The sequence below is a fragment of the Myxocyprinus asiaticus genome, chromosome 28 (genome assembly GCF_019703515.2).
Source record: "Myxocyprinus asiaticus isolate MX2 ecotype Aquarium Trade chromosome 28, UBuf_Myxa_2, whole genome shotgun sequence".
Lineage (NCBI taxonomy): Eukaryota > Metazoa > Chordata > Actinopteri > Cypriniformes > Catostomidae > Myxocyprinus > Myxocyprinus asiaticus.
In genome coordinates, this window is record NC_059371.1 from 43,611,267 (window position 1) to 43,637,493 (window position 26,227).

Here is a 26,227-nt window from a genome sequence, read left to right on the forward strand (position 1 = left end):
TTTGGAGTGTTTGAGAAAAAGGGAAAAATGAGTGTGGACTGGTTGAGTCCTTTCTGCATGAGTTTTAGAGGAATCTAAAAGGGGGAGGAGTGAAGGGCTTAGTACGGCAGAGGGTCTGAGAGATGCGTGCAGGGGATGGGAAGTAAGCTGGCATAGGGAGATAGTAGATGAAACTCCTGGAAATGATATAGAGAATCAGCGATTGAATCAGCGGAATAGGCTAGCGTGAGGAGGCGAGAGGAGCAGCGCCATTGATAAATGATGCACATTGTGAAATAAGGTGACCAAAAGGGACAGGAGATTGCATATGGAAACTGAAGCTAATGATCTGTCTAATTGATAGAGAGTCAAGTCATTTTTATTTGTATAGCGCTTTTCACAACACACATCGTTTCAAAACAGCTTTACAGAAATCATGCATTAACAAAAAATGTAACTGTAATATCTATAAAGTCTTAGTGATCATTTTGTAGTTTGATTTAAATATGCTTGTAAATTGTGTATAAAAATTAAATAATAATTGTATTAGAACCCCTGTGAGCAAGCTGAAGGCGACTGTGGCAAGGAACACAAAACTCCATAGATGCTGGTTAATGGAGAAAAGTAACCTTGGGAGTAACCAGGCTCACTATGGGGGCCAGATCCCCTCTGGCTAACCAGCATGAATATAATGCCAGTATGAGTTATTTATGTGCAGTGCAGGTCATGGTTTAAGATTAGTAATCTAAGTAAGTGTTAAGGTCCAGTGTTTAAAAAAAAAAAAGAGTTTTTATGAACTGTAAGATTAATGACTAATGTCTTTGAAGTCCATCCTGGATTAACTGCAGAAGTTCACATGGATGCATTGTCCTTTGTTAGTTGGCTGATGAAGGCTTTTGTTGGCAATTAAATGATAATCTATATATTCAATTTCATGAGTGTATTCCATCAACAGACAAAGGTGATGCAGGCAGAGATCAATGAGGTGCATCTCCATTTAACCGACAGGTCATTTCGGTGAGGTTCAGTTGGGTGAGTTGGCATCAGTTCATCCTCTGAAGTCCATCGTAAAAGAGTGAAGTGATGTCTGGCTAGCACCGGCTGCATTTAGTCATCATCACTTAGAGACGCATAGCAGTGGAGTCCAACACCAAACAGGAATGGAGTTGGATCTGGTTGGCTCTGGTAACCTCGGGATATGAATCCAGAGTTATCTATCATGATAGATGTTTCTGGTTCCGGTAGACCTAACTAAAGCAGCCTAATTGTAAATTGAAGGATAAATTAGGTGTATGCCTGGCTAAATAGATGAGTCTTTAATCTAGACTTAAACTGAGTGAGTGTGTCTGCGTCCCGAACAGTGTTGGGGAGACTATTCCATATTTTAGAAGCCAAATATGAAAAGGATCTACCTCCTTTTGTGGATTTTGAAATTGTAGGAACTATTAACAAGCCAAAATTTTGTGATCATAATGAATGTGATTGAATATAGCATGTCAGAAGGTCACTTAAGTACTGTGGAGTTAGACCATTCAAAGCTTTGTGTATAGTTAACCGAATTTTACAATTAATATGAAATTTGACAGGTAGCCGATGTAACGATGATAAATTGGGTCTAATATGATCATATTTCTTGGTTCTAGTCAGCACTCTGGCAGCTGCATTTTGAACCAATTGAAGTTTATTTATTGAACATGCTGGACATCCTCCCAGTAATGCATTACAATAATCTAGTCTTGAGGTCATTAACGCATTATTTAATTTTTCGGCATCAGCAACAGAGAGCAGGTGTCGTAATTTAGCATTATTTCTGAGGTGGAATAATGCTGTTCTACAAAAATTGGAAATTTGATTTTCAAAGGACAGATTGGTATCAAATATAACACCCAAGTTCTACAAGTAACAGTACATCCATCGAGAGTCAAATGATACTTTAGAGGTTTTTGGTCCAATAATTAGTACCTCTGTTTTGTCAGAATTGATTAGAAGGAAATTTTTGGCAATCCAATCTTTGATTTCATTGATACACTCTGCTAAATTGGAGAATTGTGAATTTTTGTTGGGTTTAGAAGAAATATAAAGTTGGGAATCATTGGCATAACAGTGGAACCTTATTCCGTGATTCCTGATAATATCTCCCGGGGGAAGCATGTATAAGGGGATAAGCAGAGACCCTAAAACTGATCCCTATGGCACTCCATACTTTAGTTTGATTTGACAATTCCTCATTTACACATAAAAAGTGGTAGCGTTTTGATAAATAGGACCTAAACCATGCTAATGCAAGTCCACTAATGCCAACATAATTCTCCAGTCTATTCAAGAGAATGTTGTGATCTATCGTGTCGAAGGCATCACTAAGATCTAAAAGCACTAGAAGAGAAATTCAGCCATGATCAGATGATAAGTGGAAGTCATTTGTAACTGATAATTGCAGTCTCTACTGTGATGGGGCCTAAATCCTGACTGAAATTGTTCATATATACCATTTCTCTGTATAAATGAACATAGTTGAGAGGACACTACCTTTTCTAGTAGTTTTGACATAAATGGTAAATTTGAAATTGGTCTGTAATTGGCCAGTTCTTTAGAATCAAGCTGTGGTTTCTTAATAACGGTTTGATAACTGCCATTTTAAACTTTCTTGGGACATGTCCTATGGATAGTGAGGAGTTAATAATATTAAGAAGAGGTTCTGAGATTACAGAGATTACCTCTTTTAAGAGCTTAGTTGGTATTGGATCTAACATACATGCTGTGGCTTTTGATTTTTTGATATTTTTGTTAGCTCTTCATGACCTATTACAGCGAAAGATTGAATTTGCTCATGAAGAAACTGTTTTGAGACTGTTTTCTAAGGTGCTGTGACAGTCGATTGCATAGTTCCAATTTTATTTCTGTATATTTACATTTTATCAGTAAAGAAATTCATGAAGTCAGACCTATTGTGCAGTGACAGAATATCTGGTTCAGTCGATGCTTTATTCCTAACCAGTGTCACCACAGTACTGAATAAACACCTAGGATTGTTGTGGTTATTTTCTATGAGTTTGCTAAAATATGCTGACCTGGCAGCTTTTAGTGCCTGTCTGCTACAGACACTATCCTTCCATGCACTGTGAAATAACTGTAATTTTGTATTCTTCCACTTGTGCTCCATTTTCCGAGCTGCTCTTGTGAGCATGAGTGTGATCATTGATTATTTTGATGCACCCTAAATATGCATTTTGGACCGTCAGAAAATGGAGGACATTCACTTGCATTGTTTAGAGGAGGCCTCAAATGAAATCCTAAAAGTCTGAAATTCTGTTTTGATGAAGAAAGAAACTCAGATACATCTTGGATGGCCTGAGGGTGAGTAAATTATGAACACATTTTCATTTTTGGGTGAACTATTCTTTTAATTGAAGGGGGGCGACACTAGAGAGAGTGCTAGAGAAGACTGTATTTATGTTTTCTGTTATTATATTGTTCTAGACTTTTTGACTTACTGAGTATGAGACAATTCTGGAAGATTATTTGTGAAGCTCTCTTTAGTGGTTGAAAGAATAGTTCTACCTAAACGATAACGTGGTGTAGATTGAGTGACATTAGCTGATCGCAGCAAACAAGAGATGAGGTAATGATCTGAGATGTCATCGCTCTGCTGTAGAATTTCTATAGTATCAACATTAACTCCATATGTCAGAATTAAATCTAGAGTACGATTATGATGAAGAGTTGGTCCTGTCACATTTTGTTTGACTACAAGGAGTTGAGAATATCAATAAATTCTAATCCCAGTGTCATTTTCATTATATATGTAAATGTTGAAGTCACCAACAATTAAAGCTCTATCTACATTAACTACTAGATCTGATATAAAATGTGCAAATTCACCAAGGAAATCTGAGTACAGCCCTGAAGATCTATATACTGTCGCAAGGGCAAAAGACGACAGAGATTTTGTATTTATATCTGATGATGTCACAATAAGCATAAGTAGTTCAAAAGACTTAAGCTTAAATCCTGTTCTCTGAGTAAAAAAAAAATCACTGTAAATTGTAGAAACACCTCTTCAGATGAGGCTCATGTTTATAACAATAACCTGGGAAAGTAGATTCATTTCAACTAATATATTCATCCAGTTTAAGCCAGGTTTCAGTCAAACAGAGTGCATCCAAACTATGATCTGTAATAATTAGGTGTCCAAGCACCGAACCCTATTGTATTTGTTCCGATTTTCTTATTATTTTTCTAATTATTATTTTTTTTCTGCCCTAAAAGTGTCTGGGTGTCAGAGACCATAAGTCGTAGAGATTCCATTCTTTGCAGGATGGTTCCAAATCCCCCCCACTACTCAGGCACCCACACACCAACCCGTCAGACACTAGGTGGCACTAATAAGCACCTTTGCATTTGTATTCATAACTTTGGAACCGTAAGGGCTAGAATCAAAATTCTCCGATTTCATTTTCGTCTATAAAATGTTTCCGCCATTTTGAATTTTCGGGAAAATTTACTTTTTCGAACTCCTCCAAGGCCTTATGTTTGATTTGCACGAAATTTGGTATGCATCATCTATGGAACCTCCTTACAAAAAGTTTTCAAAAGAATTGTATTTTGTCGAAGCGTTACGAAGATAAAAGCTAACAAACTGGTCAGGTGTCATTCATGTAGCCAAACTTGATACACAGACAACACGACATTCTGAGTCTGCATGCCAGGTCGCATCAAATTCCGCCTATAGGGGGCGCTTCAACAAAGGAATTTTGATCCATTAAATCATCTGGAAGATACAATCCGATATATTTGACTAGTGTGGCCCATTATGACTAATATTCCTGTATCTTGTTTGCACAAATGCCAAACTTCACAAAACTGTGTATATATGGAGAACAGGACATTCTGAGGAATCATACTAAATTTCATGGATTTATGATGAACAGCAAATTTTAAATTATCAGCCATTTCAATGAAAAGCTGTAATACTAATGAAATGAAAGATATAATACTATTTTTTTTTGTCCACCAGAGGGAGCCACAGGATAAGAAATCCTTTTAAGTCTAAGGCTTTCATAAGTGTATGAATGCATATAAATTTATTTGAAGAAATGTTGTACACTGACAGTGTCTCCTGACTTTTATAATGTTGGTTTCCAAATAAATCTGTGATTTCCAAAATGATTATAGATAATCAAATATCACCTTAATTTTTACATATCCTAAAAATATTGAAAACATATTTGTCAAGTTGCCAGACATGATTAACTGTCACATTGTTTTAGGGATATGTTTACATATGTCTGGAATTATGTGTTTATTTTTCCATTATCCCCATTTCTGTCTCGGATCATTTCTATATGGCTGTGTCCAAAAACTGTAAAATGCTTCCTTAAAACCAGCCCAATAATGCCCCACAGGCATACTATGGCAAGGCTCTTGCTCATGAAAACAATTGTTTTTTTCCTACTATGACAAGACAATGAAATTTGTGGGATCATATCTCCCAATCAGAATGTTGTAGGACATAGGGCTCATTTCACTCGGGCTACCAATCAGTCTTTAAGTATCATCTTGGAAATGGCGTAGCCATGCCCTAGCAACCATTTACGGCACCCTAGCAACCACCCCCATAGATTTCCATTCAAATTGGCCCAGAAGGATATCTTCAGAACAGAATTATGTAGACACTAGGGGATTGGATCTTTTGAGTCATGTTAGTAATCAGCTAATAAGAATCTCTCTGGTCACTGGCTAGCCATGCCCTAGCAACTATTTAGAGCACCCTAGCAACCAGCCCTATTGACTTCCATTAAAAATGGCTGATAGAGATATTTTTGGATCAGAATGGACTACAGACATGACAGTTGGCTTGTTTCACTTGGGTGAGCAATCAGTCTTCATGTATCCACTTGAAAAACTACTTAGCCATGCCCTAGCAACTATTTAGGGTACCCTAGCAACAAACCACATTGACTTCCATTCAAAATGGTTGAGTATGATATCTTTGGATCAGAATGTCCTAGAGAAATGACAATTGGCTTATTTAAATTGGGTGAGCAATCATTCTTCAAGTAACATCATGGAAACTACTTAGCCATGCCCATGCAACCATTTAGAGCACCCAAGCAATCAAACTCCATTGACTTCCATTCAAAATGCTTAGATGGGGATCTCAGGATCAGAATGTTGTAGAGACTTCTGGTTTCATTCATTGGACTCACGGTAGCAAGGAGCCTTTTGAGTATCACCTTGGTAACTGCCTAGCAACCAGATGGGGTTACCCTAGCAACCAAGTAACAAATCACATATCTCTGCACCAGAACAACGTAGAGAATTCCGGCTTTGTTCATTTGACTCAGGATAGTAAGGAGCCTTTTGAATATCACTTTGGTAACTGCCCAGCAACCAGATGGGGTTACCCTAGCAACCATGTAACAAATCACATATCTCTGCACCAGAACATTGTAGCAACTTCCGGTTTCATTGATTTGACTCAGGGTAGCAAGGAGCCTTTTGAGTATCACCTTGGTAACTGCCTAGAAACCAGATGGGGTTACCCTAGCAACCAAGTAACAAAACATATATCTCTTCATCAGAACATAGTAGAGACTTCCGGTTTCATTCATTTGACTCAGACAAAACAAATAAAACAAACAAAAATTACATTTTGGGCCATAACTCTTGAATTATTTTGCTACAAAAGATATGGATTCAACCAATGGAGTCGTATGGATTAATTTTATGATTCCTTTATGTGCGCTTCAAAATTTTGGTACACAATTTTCCACAAATTTAGGTTAGGGAGGATCTATTCTGTCCATCTATATTATTTGGCATCCACTGGATCATTTCTGTCAATTCTGATTATATTGTTTATTTCTTCACATGTACTTGGACCCCGATGATTGCCGCTTGTGGCTATATTTTTTCTTCTTCTTTTTTTTTCTGCCCTAAAAGTGTCTGGGCGTCAGAGACTGTAAGTTGTAGAGATTCCAAACTTGGCATGATGGTTCCAAATCCCCCCCACTATTAGGCGTACAAACACACATCCTTCAGACACTAGGTGGCGCTATAATAAGCACCTTTGTGTTTGTATTCATAACTTTGGAAAAAAACAAACAAAAATCACATTTTGGGCCATAAATCTTGAACCATAAGGGCTAGAAACAAAATTATTTTTTCCTCTGATCCCTTGACAGAATTATGCTCCACCCCTTCATTTTCCCACTATTTTGGATTGTTTTTTTAAAAAAAAAAAAGCAAAACGAACTCATCCGAGGCCGTTTGTCCGATCATAACCAAATCAGTGCAGAATAATTCAGCAGAGTCCCAATATGAAAATTTTTCAAAGAAATTTTGAAATTCTGATTTTACGTTAAATGGTATGCCAAAACGTTCGTAGTGGGCATGTCCATTTTACTAAAACGGTTGTAACTTTTCAACGGATTGAGGTATTATCACCACATTTGGTAAATGTACGTATGGGCTCATGCTGAGGTCACATAAAAAATATTGCACACCTTTGCCTCTTGGTGGCACTATAATAATTTAAAAAATAAAAATGGCTCTAACTATGGAACCGTTGGTCCGATCAACTTGAAATTTTGCATGCACTGTCTTTGTCCAAGGTGCCATCAAAGTCTATGAGCCCATTTGCATACCTTTAAAATCATGGCCGCTGTCGACCAATCAGCTTTCAGCAGCTTTTATATAGGGTTAAATAAGGCCAATCAGAACTAAACTTGGTATGCCTATTTGTCTCTTGGCCCAAGAGGTCTGTGCAAAATTTGACAAAAATTGGCCACCTGGAGGCGCTTTTGCGTTTTACATGCATGTAAATTGTTGTATATACCGCTGTATTTAAAAAAGAAACACGTTATTCAGACCATGCTGTAAACCTCCTCATTCTAAACAACTCTGCCTTAAGCACCATTGATTTGAAACAAAACGTTCAATAAATACGTTAGATTATTTTAAAAAGAGTACTTTTTCGAACTAGTTGTAGGCCGTTCGCCCGATTGGAACCAATCCAGTGCAGAAACATTCTCTGGAGTCCCCAAATAAAAAGTCTGATCGATTTGAAAATTTGCATGCACTGTCTTTGTCCAAGGTGCCATCAACGTCTATGAACTCATTTGCATATCTTTAAAATCGTTCTGATTAACCAGTTTGTCTGCTTCCTGATCTGGGCCCCAATTTGTCAAATACTATCACTATTAAAATCATTGACCAATCTGCTTTCAGCAGCTTTTATATAGGGTTAAATAAGGCCAGTTTATTTGTCCAAGGTGTCATCAACGTCTATGAGGACAGTCGCATATTTTGAAAAACATGGCCGCCATCGACCAATCTGCTTTCAGCAGCTTTTATATAGTCAATTTGTATAATTTGGCATCCACTGGATAATTTCTGTCAATTCTGATTATCTTAGTTATTTCTTCACATGTGCTTGGACCCCGAAGATTGCAGCTATATTTTCATTTACATTTAGTGTTTTGGTAGAAAGAGATCAAATATGTAGTAGCCCTACCTTTATATGATGTTTATCTTAATTATTTTAAAGTATGACCTTAATCACATTTTTTCTAAATGATTTATTGAGGGGATTGTGTTTGGTAGTTCAGGGAACAGACACAGTCTCTATAAGATATCTAGGTGATACCGGAGACTCTGTGTTGTAGTTTATGTGATCTGTGTGACATCTCAAGGCAGCTAACACATGTTCTGATTAACCAGTTTGTCTGCTTCCTGATCTGGGCCCCAATTTGTCAAATACTATCACTATTAAGACTATGAGCCAAATTACTACTGAGGAGCTCGTCATCTTCCCTGGAGGGATGGAGGCCGTCTCTCTTTAGCAGGTCAGGTCTACCCCAAAACTCTTCTATCTATAAATTCTATGCTATTCTCCGGACACCACTCAGACATCCAGCCATTCAGTGACTCTAATCTTCTATAAACCTCATCACCACAATGAGAGGGGAGGGGGCCAGAGCATATTACATTGTCTGACATCATTTTTGCAAGTTCAAACACCTCTTTAACATTATCTTTAGTGATCTCCAACTGGCGAAGCTGGACATCGTTAGTGCTGACATGAATAAAAATGTTAGAAAATCTGTGTTTAATATTAGCCAGCATTTGTAAATTTGATCTGATGTCAGATGCTCAAGCCCTGGAAATGCATTTAACAATGGTGGCTGGAGTCTCTATTTCCACGTTCCTTACAATAGAATCACCAGTTATTAAGGCTCTTTCAACATGATACTCAGTAGATGCATCACTGAGTAGAGAGAATCAGTTGGAAACCCTAACAGGAATGGGAGAGTAGTGTCGCTTTGTTGAGCGAGTATGTTGCCAAGACATCACCCAAATGCCCTGCTGTGGGGGCTCTAGAGTCGGAACTAAAGTGTGTGTTGCTCGCTATACTACCCACATCCGAAACAGTATCTACCGGCTTCTCTTTCTCATTGACCTCCAGTAGTGTTCAGATGCGTGTCTCGAACTCATTAACCTTCTCCGTTCTGACTAATTCCTTACATTTATCACATGTGAATCCCTCACTGCTGATGGAAGAAGCTATAGTAAACATGTGGCATGATATGTAGGAAGAAATAATTTGAGTGCATGCCATGATTTTTCACAATTATTTGTTGTTGTTGTTATGGTTGTTCTTGAGTGGCGAGGGTTTGAGGTTGATGTGGTTCGATATGGTTCCTGATCAGCAGATGTTTGGGATTGATGCAATAATCTGTGTAAAACACAGTGGAGAAAACAAATGCATGCAGTCGAGACCCAAGATGTAGACAAGCGGGAAAAGAAAAAAGAGAAAACGGGTGTGCGCCGTAAAATACACGCAGTTGAAACAGTAGAAAATCCAAATCATGCGGTAAAATACATACATAAACCATTCAGCTCTGTTATATTACTGTAATAACATACTTAGCTGTTAAAAAAGAGCATTTCATTTTCAACTAATGTGCATAAAATAAATAAACAACATTTTTAGTCAGTCCATATTCTCAAATGTTAAGTCAAAAGTAAAATGATGGGGGTAACAGTACACAGTACACATGGTGTAACACTTGCACTGATTCCTACTACTCCAGACTCAAGCTTCATAATAACAGAAAATACCACATTGTTTTTTATTCAGTACAGTTGTATGTAGAGTAGCAATATTTCCAGATATCAGTGGTATTCGGCTGAACTCGGTGGTGAAGTGGCTCAGACTATGAGCCCAGGACAGGGGCTGTTCAAACAGATGAAACACAACAGACTGGAACTGAATGCGAGGATCTCGAGACACACATTTCCAAGTTGAACATCTTTTCTGACAAAGCATTTAAATAACTAACTGCTTAATCTGAGCATATAAGTGAGGAAAACGCAACCGCCAAATACAAATATTGACAGAATTTTCATTTTGGTTGAACTTTCCCTTTATGAATTCATGTCAATGCTCACCAGTTTAAAACTGACAAAATGGTCTGAAAAATGAAAGGGAAAGTTCACCCAAAAACTGGTATTTCTCTCCCATTTATATATAACCTGTTATAATATTCCTGCAGTCAGGAAGAAAAAAAACAAACATGTATTTATATTTATAGGATCTGTTCTTGTGTATAATCATATAATCTTTTTGAGATTGATGAATGTTAGTCCATTATAATGATGATGTTTTGTGTTCAGATGTTCATCATGAGAGAGCAGGTGGATGTGATTCATGCTGGAGAACAGCAGATGCTGCAGACACCAGTGAAGATTGAAGTGAAGCAGGAGGGGATAAAAGAAGAAAACACAGCAGAGGAACAACAGAGTGATGAAGATGATGATGAACAGCAGATGCTGCAGACATCAGTGAAGATTGAAGTGAAACAGGAGATAAAAGAAGAACACACAACAGAAGAACAACAGAGTGATGAAGATGATGATGATTTTATTCCTGCAGGTATGTTTCTTTCTTTAATGTTGTGTTACATTTTTATGACAAGCCACTGTTATGTCCGAGTTTGATACAAGAAAGACAGTTTTATCACTCACATGTCAAACTAAAAAGTTCGCTGCTGTTTTTATTTTAGTTTTAGTGCTCAGTTGTCTTTTAATAAGGTGCATGTAATGACCCTTATGATATTCCAAACATGTATGACTTTTGTTCTGTGTCTAGGGCTGGGCAATATGAAGATATATATATATATATATATATATATATATATATATATATATATATATATATCAGTTGTGCTCAAAAGTTTGCATACCCTGGCAGAAATTGTGAAATTTTGGCATTGATTTTGAAAATATGACTGATCATGCATCTTTTATTTAAGGATAGTGATCATATGAAGCCATTTATTATCACATAGTTGTTTGGCTCCTTTTTAAATCATAATGATAACAGAAATCACCCAAATGGCCCTGATCAAAAGCTTACATACCCTTGAATGTTTGGCCTTGTTACAGACACACAAGTTGATACACACAGGTTTAAATGGCAATTAAAGGTTAATTTCCCACACCTGTGGCTTTTTACATTGCAATTAGTGTGTGTGTATAAACAGTCAACGAGTTTGTTAGCTCTCACGTGGATGCACTGAGCAGGCTAGATACTGAGCCATGGGGAGCAGAAAAGAACTGTCAAAAGACCTGTGTAACAAGGTAATGGAACATTATAAAGATGGAAAAGGATATAAAAAGATATCCAAAGCCTTGAAAATGCCAGTCAGTACTGTTCAATCACTTATTAAGAAGTGGAAAATTCAGGGATCTCTTGATACCAAGCCAAGGTCAGGTAGACCAAGAAAGATTTCAGCCACAACTGCCAGAAGAATTGTTCGGGATACAAAGAAAAACCCACAGGTGACCTCAGGAGAAATACAGGCTGCTCTGGAAAAAGATGGTGTGGTTGTTTCAAGGAGTACAATACTTGTTGACCCCTCTCCATACATAGCGCTTATGGTTGTGACCATAAAGCTCTATTTTGGTCTCGTCACTCCAAATTACAGTGTGCCAGAAGCTGTGAGGCATGTCAAGGTGTTGTTGGGCATATTGTAACCGGGCTTTTTTGTGGCATTGGCTTCTTTCTGGCAACTTGACCATGCAGCTAATTTTTGTTCAAGTATTGTCGTATTGTGCTCCTTGAAACAACCACACCGTCTTTTTCCAGAGCAGCCTGTATTTCTCCTGAGGTTACCTGTGGGAATGTTCCAAACATTCAGGGGTATGTAAACTTTTGATCAGAGCCATTTGGGTGATTTCTGTTATCATTATGATTTTAAAAGGAGCCATACAACTATGTGATAATAAATGGCTTCATATGATCACTATCCTTAAATAAAAGACTGATTTTTGCATGAGCAGTCATATTTTCAAAATCAATGCCAAAATTTCAAAATTTTTGCCAGGGTATGCAAACTTTTGAGCACAACTGTGTGTGTGTGTGTGTGTGTGTGTATATATATATATATATATATATATATATATATATATATATATATATATATATATATATATATATACAACAGTTAGTTCCAGTCCTCGAATCTGATTGGACGAGAGACGTTCCATGAGCACTGATGATCAGCACTCGGACGCTTCACTGTGTGTATCATTCCGCTTGTGTTCATGCCGTTTTAAACTAAAGTGTAAGAGCAGTGCATATGTTTTAAGAGCAAGTGTTTGTCTTTTTTTACATGTATTTTTTTTTTTTTTTTTTACGACATATGTTAGCCAGCAGGTGGTGGCAAAAGATCATTTTTGTGTGTAATATGAGCCAGTTAGGTGACATGACTTGAATCCGCGTCAGTCACTGTTTACATACAACAGCTCTTCATGATCGCTTGTATTACTACTACACTACTAAAGCTAGAAAATAGCTTTAAATGGCTTTAAATGAACAACTTCAGCGTTACGGCTCATCACAGCTGAGAGATACAACAGACTGATTAATTACACAATGCGTGCTGTTTAAAATGGCGGAGGACATTGCGGTTTCTATAGTGATCGACTCTTGCACACCGGCTACCATGAAATAGGGAGAAATACTTCCGCTTGGATGCTGTTTTTCCACTGAGAAAGCTGATCTTCAGAAAGTTGACAGCATCTCTGCTTGGGAGTGGCAACAGGTGATCGCACATGCTCCGTCTCTCTCTCTCACTCACACACACATACACACATCCATCCTTGTTTATCCAATAACTTGTTAGAAACAGCACAAGCCGTGATACTATTTCTGAAGTGAAATTTTTTAATTACTAACGGAGGCTTGGACGCATCATCTGTTTTGAACCAGCAACGGCAGATTCTGATCCATTGTGTAAGAAAGTAGTTCAATGCACAAATGCTTTTTTTATGACCGTACTCACTTTTTCCTAATTCTTTTAAATTTACTTGTTCATTGAACTGTTGTATATAAGCAATATCACACTCACAATTGTGCTATATGGCTCTAAATCAGCACTGCTGTGATTACCTGCGGCCTTGTGTCTGCGGCCGAATCACAGCAGTGCTGATGTAGGGCCATATAGCAATCTTGCTCGTGTGATATTGCTTATATATATCCAAAAGTTTGGAATAATGTACAGATTTTGCTCTTGTGGAAAGAAATTGGTACTTTTATTCACCAAAGTGGCATTCAACTGATCACAATGTATAGTCAGGACATTAATAACATGAAAAATTACTATTACAATTTGAAAAAAAAAAAAAAAAAAATCAGAACTTCTTAAACTACTTCAAAGAGTTCTCAATAAAAAATACTCCATGTGCAGCAATGACAGCTTTGCAGATCCTTGGCATTCTAGCTGTCAGTTTGTCCAGATACTCAGGTGACAACTCAAGAACTACATCATCATAATATTACACCAGTAACAAATCAATCATGTATAATATCGACTGTACAATCCTTTTGAATGTTTTTTTTCCCATTTATTGTGTTCATTGCAGAACTGATGGAAGTGAGAGAGGAACGTGAAGAACTGAATGAAGTGGAGGACGAACAGCATGTTTTTATTACTGGAGAAAAATCTTTGAGTGGCTCAAACACCAAAACTCCAAAAAATCCTCTAAGAAGAACAGCCAAGAAATCTTTCACCTGCTCTCAGTGTGGAAAGAGTTTCACAAGTAAAAGAGATCTTAATAGACACACAAGAATTCACACAGGAGAGAAGCCTTACACATGCCTTCAGTGTGGGAAGAGTTTTGCATATGCAACCAATCTCAAGAGTCATCTCTTTTGTCACTCTGGAGAAAAGTCATTTGAATGTGACAAGTGTGGTAAAACTTTTGTTCTGGCACAGTCCCTAAAACAACATCTAAAAACTCACACAAATGAGAAGCCTTACAAGTGTTCAATTTGTGGAAAGAGTTTTGCACACGTGTCCTATCTTAAACAGCACCAGAAAATTCATACCGGTGTGGCGGCTCATATGTGCTTTGAATGTGGGAAGTTCTTCATTACATCCACCAGCTTGAAACTGCACCAAAGAATTCATACGGGAGAAAAACCATACAAGTGCTCACACTGTGGAAAGAGTTTCACTCAGTCAGTAAACCTGAAAACACACGAGAGAATTCATACTGGAGAGACACCATACAAGTGCTCACACTGTGGAAAGAGTTTCACTCAGTCAGATAACCTGAAAACACACAAGAGAATTCATACTGGAGAGAAACCTTACATGTGCTCACACTGTGGAAAGAGTTTCACTCAGTTAAAAAACCTGAAAACACACAAGAGAATTCATACTGGAGAGAAACCTTACAAGTGCTCACACTGTGGAAAGAGTTTCACTCAGTCAAAAAACCTGAAAACACATGAGAGAATTCATACTGGAGAGAAACCATACAAGTGCTCATACCGTAAAAAGAGTTTTACCCAGTCAGAAACCCTGACAACACACAAGATAATTCATACTGGAGAGACACCATACAAGTGCTCACACTGTGAAAAGAGTTTCACTCGGTCTCAAAACCTGAAAACACATGAGAAAATCCATACTGGAGAGAAACCATACAAGTGCTCATACTGTGAAAAGAGTTTCATTCAGTCACAAAACCTGAAAACACACAAGATAATTCATACTGGAGAGAAACCATACAAGTGCTCACACTGTGAAAAGAGATTCACTCGGTCACAAAACCTGAAAACACATGAGAGAATCCATACTGGAGAGAAACCTTACAAGTGCTCATACAGTGAAAAGAGTTTCACTCCATTAAAAAACTTGAAAACACACGAGAGAACTCATACTGGAGAGAAACCATACCACTGCTCTTCATGTCATTTCTTCATCTGATGTAAAAAAAATTGCCCAAGAAATCACAGTTAGTGGTCGATCAATATGGATTTTTCAATGGGACTACCATTTGTGTATATCAGAAGATATCAAGATTCATCAGACCAGACTGTGTTTTTCCTGTCTTTATCTGTCCAGTTTTGATGAGCCTGTGCCCACTGTAGTCTCTGCTTTCTGCTCTTGGCTGACAGAAGTGGAACCTGACGTGGTCTTCTGCTGTTGTAGCCCATTCGCCTCACCTCTCTCATCAACAAGGCGTTTCCATTCGCAGAACTTCCGCTCACTGGATGTTGCATCTTTAGCAACATTGACTCTGTGATCACAAATAGATCTACAAATTGCCCGGATAGTGTAAAATGTGAAAGCATTTGAATTAAATTTAGATTAATAATACATTTTCTTTTGATTATTTCTATATTTGTCTTGCCATCTGTGTTTACATGTTGTCTGATGTCACTATTAAAGGCCATCCTTCATAATCTGTTTTGATTTGTATTGACTTTGATACATGATACTACACTATGATATTATTCACATGATAAAGCTTTTTCCACTTATGTAACATTTATTGCAATCATTATATTATCCAGCCTATTGGAATGAATGTAACATTGGTCTTTGTGTACTTTTATCTGAATTGACTCAGGTTGTAGATTTAGTTGACACAAGTAATGACTGCTGAAATGTCAAATATTTAGGCATTTGTTTATAATTAACATTTTCTGAATAAATGAGTACAAAAAAAAAAAATAATAATAATCTAAAAGTATTAAACTCTGCTACTAATTTTGTATAAACTTTATGCAACTTATGCAACCTTCTAAAACCTAAGAACCAATAAATTAATAAGTGAATAAGCACTAGTTATTGCATTTTTGTGGTCAATTTCTGAGCTCAAGCTGAGGAGAATATAAGGTAAGTCAAAAAGTGATGTAACTTTTATGGTGCTTTTTTGTCATTTTGGAGCTTGACAGGCTCCTTTTAACAAATATTATGAAAATGTGTGGCAATGATAAAAGTTTGTATTTTGTCTTCAACAAAAGAGAGAAAGTCATACAGCTTTGGAACAATATGAGGGTGAATAAATGATGACATAATTTTCATTTTGGGGTGAATTATTCTTTTAAACTTTCTTTTAAACGTTTTGTTTAAGTGATATCTGAATGTGTGCTGCTTTATTAGAGAAAGATTTAAAATTATAGAAACATTTAGGAAATGTCAATGGAAATAGAAGTCTGGTCACTTCAGATTTTCTTGTATTATGCAACAAAATGTATTTTTAAGTTGAACAACAGCAGGATAATCAGATGTTGGTATTTTAAACACTCCAGTCCAGCAGGAGGTGGAAATTCACCAGAAGTTGTTTTATAAATTGACAGAAAACGCACGCTTTAATGCATATCGATGTACCCTTCAGCATATCGCAGCACCGTTTTGTGGCCCGTTTCGCGACCGGCCTGCCCAGTTCTCCCGATGGCCAGTTCGCCCCTGATCGGCCCCAAAGTGCGTCGGCCTACCGGGAAAATGCCTGATATGCCAGATTACCAATCCAGCCCTGTGCTAGTGTTATAGTACAGCCTAATGCATAAAGGCTAATATTACCCCTGATAAGATTGATATTTCATGAAATAAAACAAGCTAATTAGGCTATAACTTTTTGGCGACAGTGAAAAATCCTGAATCATCAGCTGTGCCTGCTATGCCAACCACAAGAGCACTCAGCCCACCACTGGATGAAGAAGTTGTCTCACTAAATCCACCTTCAGCAGAGAGGCATGAAATGGTGAAAGACGGCATTGTGTGGACTGTTATACAGTGGGGTGAAAATAGAGGAAGGCTACAAAGTCAAAATGTCATGACAGAAGCTGCAGGCCCCACAGCGCATGCAAAGCGCAACATTGAAGATGCCCTCACCGCTTTTCTCTGTTTCGTTGATTTTGGCATGTTGAAGCATATCAGGGACTGCACCGTTGCTGAGGCACATGTTGTGGCTTCTGCCTATTTTTGTGAAGAATCACTCTCAAAATCTTGGGGTTTTGATGCCAGAAGATAGACTTTATTATCAGAAATAGCAAAGCTGAGTCAGTCTGCAGAGGAACTCCAGCAACTGTGTTCCTTCCTGCTTATATATGATCTACCAAGGTGTGGCTAATACATTCCATACATGTCACCATTATCCATCACCCTATTCTTGCCTCCAGTCTGTATATTTTAAGAAGTGGATAGGAGACACCTGTGTAGAAACCTCACCATATATTTTTTCAGCAGTCATGAGAGCAGTTTACTATATGTGAGCACATTCCTTTCCTACACAGGCCTCTACAGAGACGCACAACAAGATTCGTGCTTGACCATCAGAAATAATTGTAGAATAAAATGGCTATATTAACATTGATTATACTTGATTAATTTATACTCAACTTTATAAAAATATTGTACATTATCTCCCCTCTGGGACTTACATAAGTCCCACCTTCACTGTCCTTATTCAGAGTGCAGTTTCATAATTCAGTCTCCTCAGTTATGCTATCTAGTGACTAAATTCAGTCACACAGCTTCATCACCAATGACCAGATTATGCAACCGCGCTCCAGTGGAGATTGCAGAACCAAACATCTCCATTCAAGTTTGATTAAGAACAGAGTAAAAGATTCTGTCTCCTTATACCTTCATTCAATAAATGAAACATATGAACATGTTATAAGCATGAGCGTGCAATTGGTTCAGCCTTGCCTGTGGTTGTCACAGTTATGTAGAATACATAAAACAAAATAATATTAAGAGTTCTTTTTTCTTTTCTTTTTTTTAAGTGTAGATATCTTCAACCCAGATACTTACCCTTTGGGGAGAGGTTAGGCTAGCACTTACACCCAGGGTGTGGCTCATCTGTATCCATCTTCTTCATCTTCATTTGAGGTACTTGAATCCTCATCCACTGTTTGTGAATCCCAATTTGGTTTAAACAACCAATCCTGATAATATACACTTCGGTTACCCTCTAAAATCACTTTTCCATTATCTTGACATTTTAGCATTTCCATTTGCTTAACCGTGGCTTTGATAACTAGTGACCTCAATAAAGGAAGTACACAACAAAACAATAGCCCTCCTATCATTATTGCAATTCCCAAAAACATTCCCAATTTAGCAAACCATGCTCCCCATGCTCCTAACTTTAGATCAAACCAATCCCACATTTGATGATCTCTTCCAGCATTTGCTTTAACTTCGGTTCTTACGTTTTCACTAAATGTTTCTCCTGGAGCAGTATTATTTGGTATAAAAGTACAACATTGATCTCCAAACATAACACATACACCCCCTTTGTCTGCCAATAACCAATTACGAGCCTACCTATTTTGCCATGTCATTCTACTTGTTTCATGTACTTGTTCTCCTAATGCAAATAAAGCATCATCAGTATAATTAATAAATCTCCGTTGATTAGAGTAAATATAATTGATCCATTCTGTGTTTTTATTTTGTGTGATATAAAACGAATATTGATTCAAACCCTGCTTTGACTTCATCTGTAATCTTAAATTCATTAGGTATACCCCTGGGTTGACCAACTGAGTCTATAAACACATTAGGGTCTGTTTTCTAAGCTCTCTTAGTTCTATTCTTATCTTTCTTCATGAACTGTCCTAATTCCCACTGTGCCATGGTAATTTCCTGAATCAGTTGAACTCTAACACGTATCCCTTCCCATCCTAGTGGTAAGGAGGCCATAAATTGTCCTTTTCCACAGACCCAAAAGAAGTCTGCCACCAGTATTGTCTTATCTTCATATAACTCTATTGAAGCATCAAATGCTATTCCCTTTCTTAATCCTTGTGCTTGAAGTTCTGGGGCTCTTACAGGTACATTTGATCGCCAAGCATTTGTTTTGTCTAAGTACCAAATAGTAGCACATCTTCCCTTGAATTCTCCCAAATCATGAGTTCCTTCAGGCTTACTATAGCACTCATACTCTTGGCTATAATTTATGTCATACCATTTTGGGATTTCTACCTTCTTTTATTTTAATATTTTCTCTTATATCCCCATATCTACACCAATCTCCCCAATGTGGTTTATTAAATTGATCCTTAAGGATAGAATTACCCAAAAAAAAAAAAAATATTCAGCTGAGCAATAGGGTCTAAAATGCTTTTTTAGATGACAAAAGTTTCTATTAAATTCAGCACATTTTCGACAGTCATGTGGATTTGGAACTACTATTACCTTGTTTAAGGGTGATTTGGAACACAGTAGGCAGTTTTCCATACCTGTCTCTCTTGCTGTAAACGTTGCCCATTCGTACTATTCATTATTTTGCGCTGTTTCCCATAAAATATCTAATTTGCTAATTTTCTCATTACTATTGATATCATTATTAATGTTTCTACGTTGTTTTGATATCTTTTGTTCTTTATTAAATTCTTGTTCTGTTGGGATTATTACTGAGTTGTTACTGGGTCTGACCGAGGGCTGAAAAATCAATTGTAGGGAAGTCTGGTTGAAATTTTGAGCTGTGGTGTTGGCTGTTGCTTGGGCTTGTAGTAGAGAAGCTTGGGTGGTATTGATTGTGGCTTGAGCTTGTAGTATCAAATGCAGTATGTATGTGATGATCATCAGACATGCTATTGGACTCATTCCTTCCACTCTCTTGATTCTTTCTGCTTTGCTCAGCTTTTTGTGCATCTCTTTCATCCTGTGTCTCTGGTTTCTCCTCACTTTCTTTCATGTCGTCTGTTTCAAGTCTCTCTTCTTTGCTTTCCTTCCTTACTCTGGGAACTCTTATGCAGTGGTTTAGATTATACCAGGTGGTGCTTCTTTCCACCTGGACTGCTGTTGGAGTAGCTGTCACCACTTTGTAGGGTCCCTCTCTCCTGGGCTCATTCCACTTTCTCCTGAATACCCTTAAATATACTTGGTCACCTGGGATGACTGGACAAGATGTCTCTGTCTCCTCTTTAGGCTCCTTTCTTTTTTCCTGTAAATGGATAGCTTTATGTATTGCAGTTAGTTTCTTCATATATGACCTAAGTTCCATTTGCAATTGCTCTATAGGGGGTCTTTTGTAGGGACCTCTGCAATATGGCACAGGCATGGGTCGACCCGAAAGCATCTCATGTGGTGTTAACTGCCTGCTTCTGTTAGTTTGCAAGAGGTAAAACATCAATCCAGTTACGTTTAGTACTTTCATATATTTTAAGTTTGGCCTTGAGAGTACCATTTACCCTTTCTACCCTTTGTGATTGTGGGTGATAAACACACCCTAGTCTCCGTTTTATTCTCAATTGCTGCAATAATTGTTTTACAGTTTTTTGAATGAATGCTGATCCATTATCTGAACTTATTTCTGATGGTATTCCAAATCTAGGGATTACTTCTTGTTAGAAATTTAATTACTGTTCCTGCCCCCTCATATGCTGATGGTATTGTTTCTACCCATCTGCTAAATCTGTCTATTACCACAAGAATATACCTTTTGCCTTGCACTCGCTTTATCATGTTCACATAATCCATCACCAGGTGCTTGAATGGTCCTTCTGGTATTGGTATGTGGCCTATTGGTGTTGCTGTTTCTTTCTTAAAATGGTTTTTGGCACAAACTTCATATGTGGACAGAAAATCGTATGGAGACCAATATCCCTGCTGTTTAATTTTCCTTATCACTTCCCCCCTCGTGCAATGGTCTAAACCATGCGCATCTGGAATGAGAATGTTTAAAAATTAGGTTGGTGCAATAATCTGTCCTTCATGTGAGCACCAAATATCTTGTGTGTCTTTCGTGGCTCCTCTTTGGTGCCACATGGAGTGTTCATAAGGACCTGCTTGTTGTTGAATTTGAATAATATCATCCAACTGAGGTTGTGGTTCTATAAGAACTACTGGAGCTAATATTGCTACCTGATATCCTGATGCTTTTTTAGCTTCCAAATCTCCTTTGTTGTTACCTTTAATGACATGATCATTTCCATTTTTATGAGCCTGACATTTGATGACTGCTAATCGTTTTGGTAGCATCATAGCTGAAATTAATTGACCTATCTGTTCAGCATGTTGAATGAGAGTTCTATCACTCTTTTTGAAGTCTCTCTGCTTCCACACTGCTCCAAACAGATGACATATACACCATGAGCATAAGCTGAATCAGTGAAAATATTTGCTGTTTGTCCCTTTGCTAATTGACACGCAGTCATGAGAGCTTTTAATTCTGCTAATTGAGCACAGCAAGGCTGTACCCACTGTTGGGATATTACAGGCACAAATTCCTGCATGTGTTTCTTTACAACTGAATATCCTGTATGATTTCCCAAATAATCTCTAAAACTAGAACCATCCACAAAGTAAGTAATTTCTGCCTCAGAGATTGGCGTAGACTCAAGATCTGGCCGTAGCCTAGTGAATGCCAATGAATTAGCCACACAATCATGTGGCTCACCTTTATTAGCCAAAGGAATCAATTCAGCTGGATTAACTGTATTACATCGCTTAATGGTAACATCTGGATACGTAAGTAATGATGAATATGCTAGAATGTGAATTTTCCTTGTTCTAGTAACTCCACAATTTTGTGATGCATATAAATGGTTACTGGGTATACCATGGTTAATGTAGATGCTTTCTCATATGCGTAATATACTGCTACAAGGCCTTGTTGGTAGCATGCTGGGTAACCATGCGCTATGTTGTCCAGCTTAGTGCTATAGTAAACTATGGGTTGTTTTTTCCTACCACTGCAGGTCTCTTGCATCAATACAGCTGATGCATAATCATCAGCTCTGTTTGCCACATACAAGTGAAACGGTCGGGATTACAGAGGGCAGGTGCCCTTTGTAGTTCTTTCTTTATAGACTCAAATGCTAGCAACACATCTGTATTCCATCTTTGTGGAGTACTTAAATTTTGCAGTCTTGCTTGTTTCATGATTTCTCTCAGAGGAGCTCTTTTTACTGCATATTCCTCTCCAATCAGAACTGAAGCCAGTCATTCCTAGAAAAGTCATCATCTGTCCTACTGTTTGTGGCAATGGTGTTTTTCTTATGCCTTCTAATTGATTTGGCGCTATAGCTTTTGTGCCATATGAGCTCAATCGTCCTAAATACTCAACCTGCGGCTGGCAATAATGTAGTTTTGTTTTGGATGCCTTGTGACCTCCTTGAGCTAATTTAGTAAGTACTTTAATAGAATCTCTATGACATTGTTCCAATGTTGTGGAACAAATCATCAAATCATCTACATACTGCAGCAGAGTACTGTCTATCATTAGGTTTTCTAAATCAGCCTTGAGAACCTGATTGAATATATGTGGGGAGTGTTTAAATCCTTGCGGCATTCTGGTATAGGTATACTGTTTACCAGCATATGTGAATGCAAACAAGTGTCTACTTTCATCTGCCACCGGAATACTGAAAAAGGCGGAGCATAAATCAATCACAGTAAAGTATTTGGCATCAGGAGGGACATTTGTCAGCAGCGTGTGCAGGTTTGGAACGTCAGCTGGCCAATCCTCTACTATATCATTGATTGCTCGTAAGTCATGAACGAGATGCCATTTAGATTTGTTTGCTTTGATCACAGGCAAAATTGGAGTATTACAGTAACTTTTTGTTTCCATTAATACTCCTGCTTTCACTAGACCTTCAATAGTGTCTTTATGCCTGTTTCAGCCTCAGGCCGCAAAGGGTATTGCGATTTTTCTTGGCAGGCGTGCACCTGGCTTAAGTTGTTTTCTTATTGGGCTGGCTGAATTTACCAGTCCTACATCTGTGTCATGCTGAGACCATAACTCAGTTGGTACCTGACGCACCACTTCCTTAAACAGTTCAGCATCAATAGTCTCTACCAATTTGGGTGTTGTTATCATCTGCGTTTGTATTTTTTTATTAATGACTACTTCCTGAGGAGTACCCACCAATATAGTCTCACACAAAATTTTTATGTAATTTTTGTCAGTAGAATGAAAAATCAATGGATTTACTGTTGGTTCCCATTAGCACTGTTTAGCCTTTTTCATCATTGGCCCTAAATCTTTTGCTTTCCATTTTTTCCCTATATATAAGGATACATGTGAAGCAGAATCTGTTACATTAAACCAGTTTTTTACAAATTCACTCTCAGTTATATTCAAAGCTGCTCCTTGTTCACCTATTATGATATATTGCGAGGTCATTTAGATTTTTTTGTCCTTCAGTTCCTTCCTGCCATTTCTATTTTTGCATCTCTCTCAGGATCATATATCATCGTACAGTGAAATTCTGATTTTGGCAACTGTGCTTCAGGAATCTGTGCTTCAATAAACTTTTCCCATTTATTAATTGTCTGTCTCACATCCTTTTCTATCTGTCCTATCCAGTACACATTTGCTCTTGACTCAGAAATCATCATCTGAGTTCTTATTTCCTGTAAGTCTATATACACTCCCTCTGGAGAACACCAAATTTGAAGCCCCAATTCACATAATGCATCTCTCCCTAACAAATTAACAGGAGTCTGATTTGATACCAGGATAGGTATAGTTGTACTCTTATTTTTAGTTTGTAGACATACTGGAGCGGTCATAGGAATTAGCTGCATTTGTCCCGAGAATCCTACTGTCTTTGCAAATTTTCCAGACAAGGGGACATGTGAGGCATAATTTGAATTTACACACATATAAACCACTCCTGTGTCTACTAGCATGGGTGTGGTTTTTCCCTCTATTTTAACCTGCAGCATAGGTTCTTTAAAATTGGAAGCTGACTCTCCCCTGTAGGATTCTCTGGGCATCCCTAATATCCTCCCCAAGGGTTTACTGGGCCTTGAGATGGACCTCAAAAGGGCTGTTAACAACTCCCCCCCCCACCCCCCTTCCTCCCCCAGGTGACTGTTGCCATGGATTTATGGGGCACTCATGCTTGTTATGTCCAGGCTGTCCACATCCCCAGCACACTCTTAGAAGAAAGATTTTAGGCCTGCCTCTTCCTCTCTGTCCCCCTTGTGATGGTTTTCTTTTCCATCCCATCGTCCCCGGCTGTTGAGCATAGACATTGACAATGGGTGCAGGGATCTGGTGTGTATTTGTAGGGATTGCTGTAGGTGGATTCAGCTGGGTAGTAGATGATGGAGCATTTACAGGAACCATTACTCTCATTTGCGCTTATTCTTCTTTCTTTACTGTAGCTTGAATCTTTTTCTTGTACTTATGTGTTAGTTCTTCAAGTTGTAACTGAGTCAGTTTTCTCTGTAGCTCTTTCTCTTGGTTTTTGAGCTTCTGTTCATTTTTCTGTATTGCTCCACTGCATGAGTCACATGGTCGCAAAACTCCTTGTGTGTTTTGGAGATTAAGCCGACCACGTCCTCCAGCTTGCTCTTTACAGCTTGTGGCATGGCATCTATCACAGCATTTCTAAACAATGTAGCCATTAATGGGTCTCCTTCTAGATTCCCTTCAGTTTCTTGCTTCCATCTTTTCAGTTGTCTCTGGACATATGTGATTGGGTTTTCTGTTTCCCCCAGCTGTTCCCCCTTTAATGCCTAAGGGTCCACTCTGGTTGGATACTCAGCATGCATTGCCTGCCACACTGCTGGACGGTTTGCATCAAAAACAGTTCCATCCATGTAATAAGAGTTCACAGCTCTGTCCAGATTAGATGCTTGAAGGATTTCTTCCATCTTTGCTCCTCCTACAATTTTTGCCAGGAGTGCTTTAATGTCCCCCACAGATAAAAGTCTGCCCATTGTTTGTTCTTCAAACACTCTAATCCACTTCCCAGCCCCCTCGTGGATATCAGGGAGGCGAGAAACCAGCCCATCAAGGTCCTGTGTAGCTCAAGGCACATACTGTCCCTGCGTACCTTTAATTAAAATGGGGAGTTGCTGTGCCAATGGTCTAAGCCTTCCTCATTCTCTTCCCTGTGCCGACCTTCCTTCATCAAATGATGACTCCTCTTCACTTTCTCTCTCCCTACTTTCCAATAGTCTACTTCTATTTTTCACCAACTTATGTGTCTTGTATTAATTTATCTGTTTCTCTGACTTTCCTATTTATTTGTGCTTCTATTATTTGCGCTTCTGCTTCAATCTCCTCTTCTTCTCTTCTCACTTGCCCTAACGGTTCTTCTTCACATACTGCTTCTTTTTCATATTGTGCTTTCATTATTTCTAACGCTGTCTGTGCCTGTTCATAACAATCTAAAGGCAAGTTTTTCTCACTTTTTCTATCCTGTTTCTTCTTCGGTCTCACCCCTGTTTGTTTTTCTTTTTCCAACTCCACATACCCTCCATTTGCATTTCTCCTAAAAATTCTACAGTTCACTTGAGTATTGGGAACTGACCTTTTGAGGGCACATATGGAGGTGGTTTAATAAGGACCTCTCCTTTTTTACTTATCTCTTTTTCCGCATCTTTCAGTATTTTTCTTGCTTGTCTTATATTTTTCAGAGAATTTTCTTCTTCTTTTTTGAACAGTGCTAGCACTTCTCTCTTTTTCCCTCTTTGTTTCTCTCTTTTTATTTTTTTTACTCTTATCTTTAGTTTTATAATTTCCATTTCCTTGCACAACGCTACATCAAATGTCCCTTCCTTTGGCCATTTTGTCATCATATCTTTGGTTCTCTTTTGCCATTTGCTTGAAAGCTTATCTATAAGTTCTTTACACAATGGATATTTTAATCCTAATATGTCCACAGGAGTGGCTGCCATGATTTTTCTTATAATACAACCCTATCTTTAGTAACAAATTTTATTTGTTCAAATAATATGATCTTCCAAAAGAAATGCAATTATTTTCATTTATTTATACACTTTAATTGTTATAATTATTATACCACATACATGTAAGTTTCCTATATGTTGTCAATTTACTTTTAGGATCACTCCAAATAATGCCAAACCACAATAACAGCTGCTTTTTCTTAGATAAGCTGAGTCTTTATTTCTTTCACTGTTATTTTACTTGTCATACCAAGAATGAAAAATTATTTTATCACCCTTCA

The 26,227-nt window shown here is 37.9% G+C and overlaps 2 protein-coding genes and 1 pseudogene across 3 annotated transcripts in view; all 3 read left to right on the forward strand.

Annotated features, from left to right (window-relative positions):
- LOC127418597 (zinc finger protein 501-like) overlaps positions 1 to 15,739 on the forward strand; it is a 113,053-nt gene extending 97,314 nt beyond the window's left edge. Inside the window, exons 2-3 of one of the 2 annotated variants that reach the window (XM_051659233.1) lie at positions 10,657 to 10,915; positions 13,909 to 15,739. In XM_051659233.1, the coding sequence (XP_051515193.1) occupies positions 10,657 to 10,915; positions 13,909 to 15,260 (1,611 nt within the window). In that variant the 3' untranslated portion in view covers positions 15,261 to 15,739. The remainder of the gene's footprint in view (positions 1 to 10,656; positions 10,916 to 13,908) is intronic. The other variant, XM_051659234.1, reaches the window with a different exon arrangement.
- LOC127418625 (zinc finger protein 239-like) overlaps positions 1 to 26,227 on the forward strand; it is a 197,029-nt gene that overhangs the window by 118,534 nt on the left and 52,268 nt on the right. The window lies entirely within an intron of this gene.
- LOC127418563 (zinc finger protein 271-like) overlaps positions 1 to 26,227 on the forward strand; it is a 58,659-nt pseudogene that overhangs the window by 6,772 nt on the left and 25,660 nt on the right.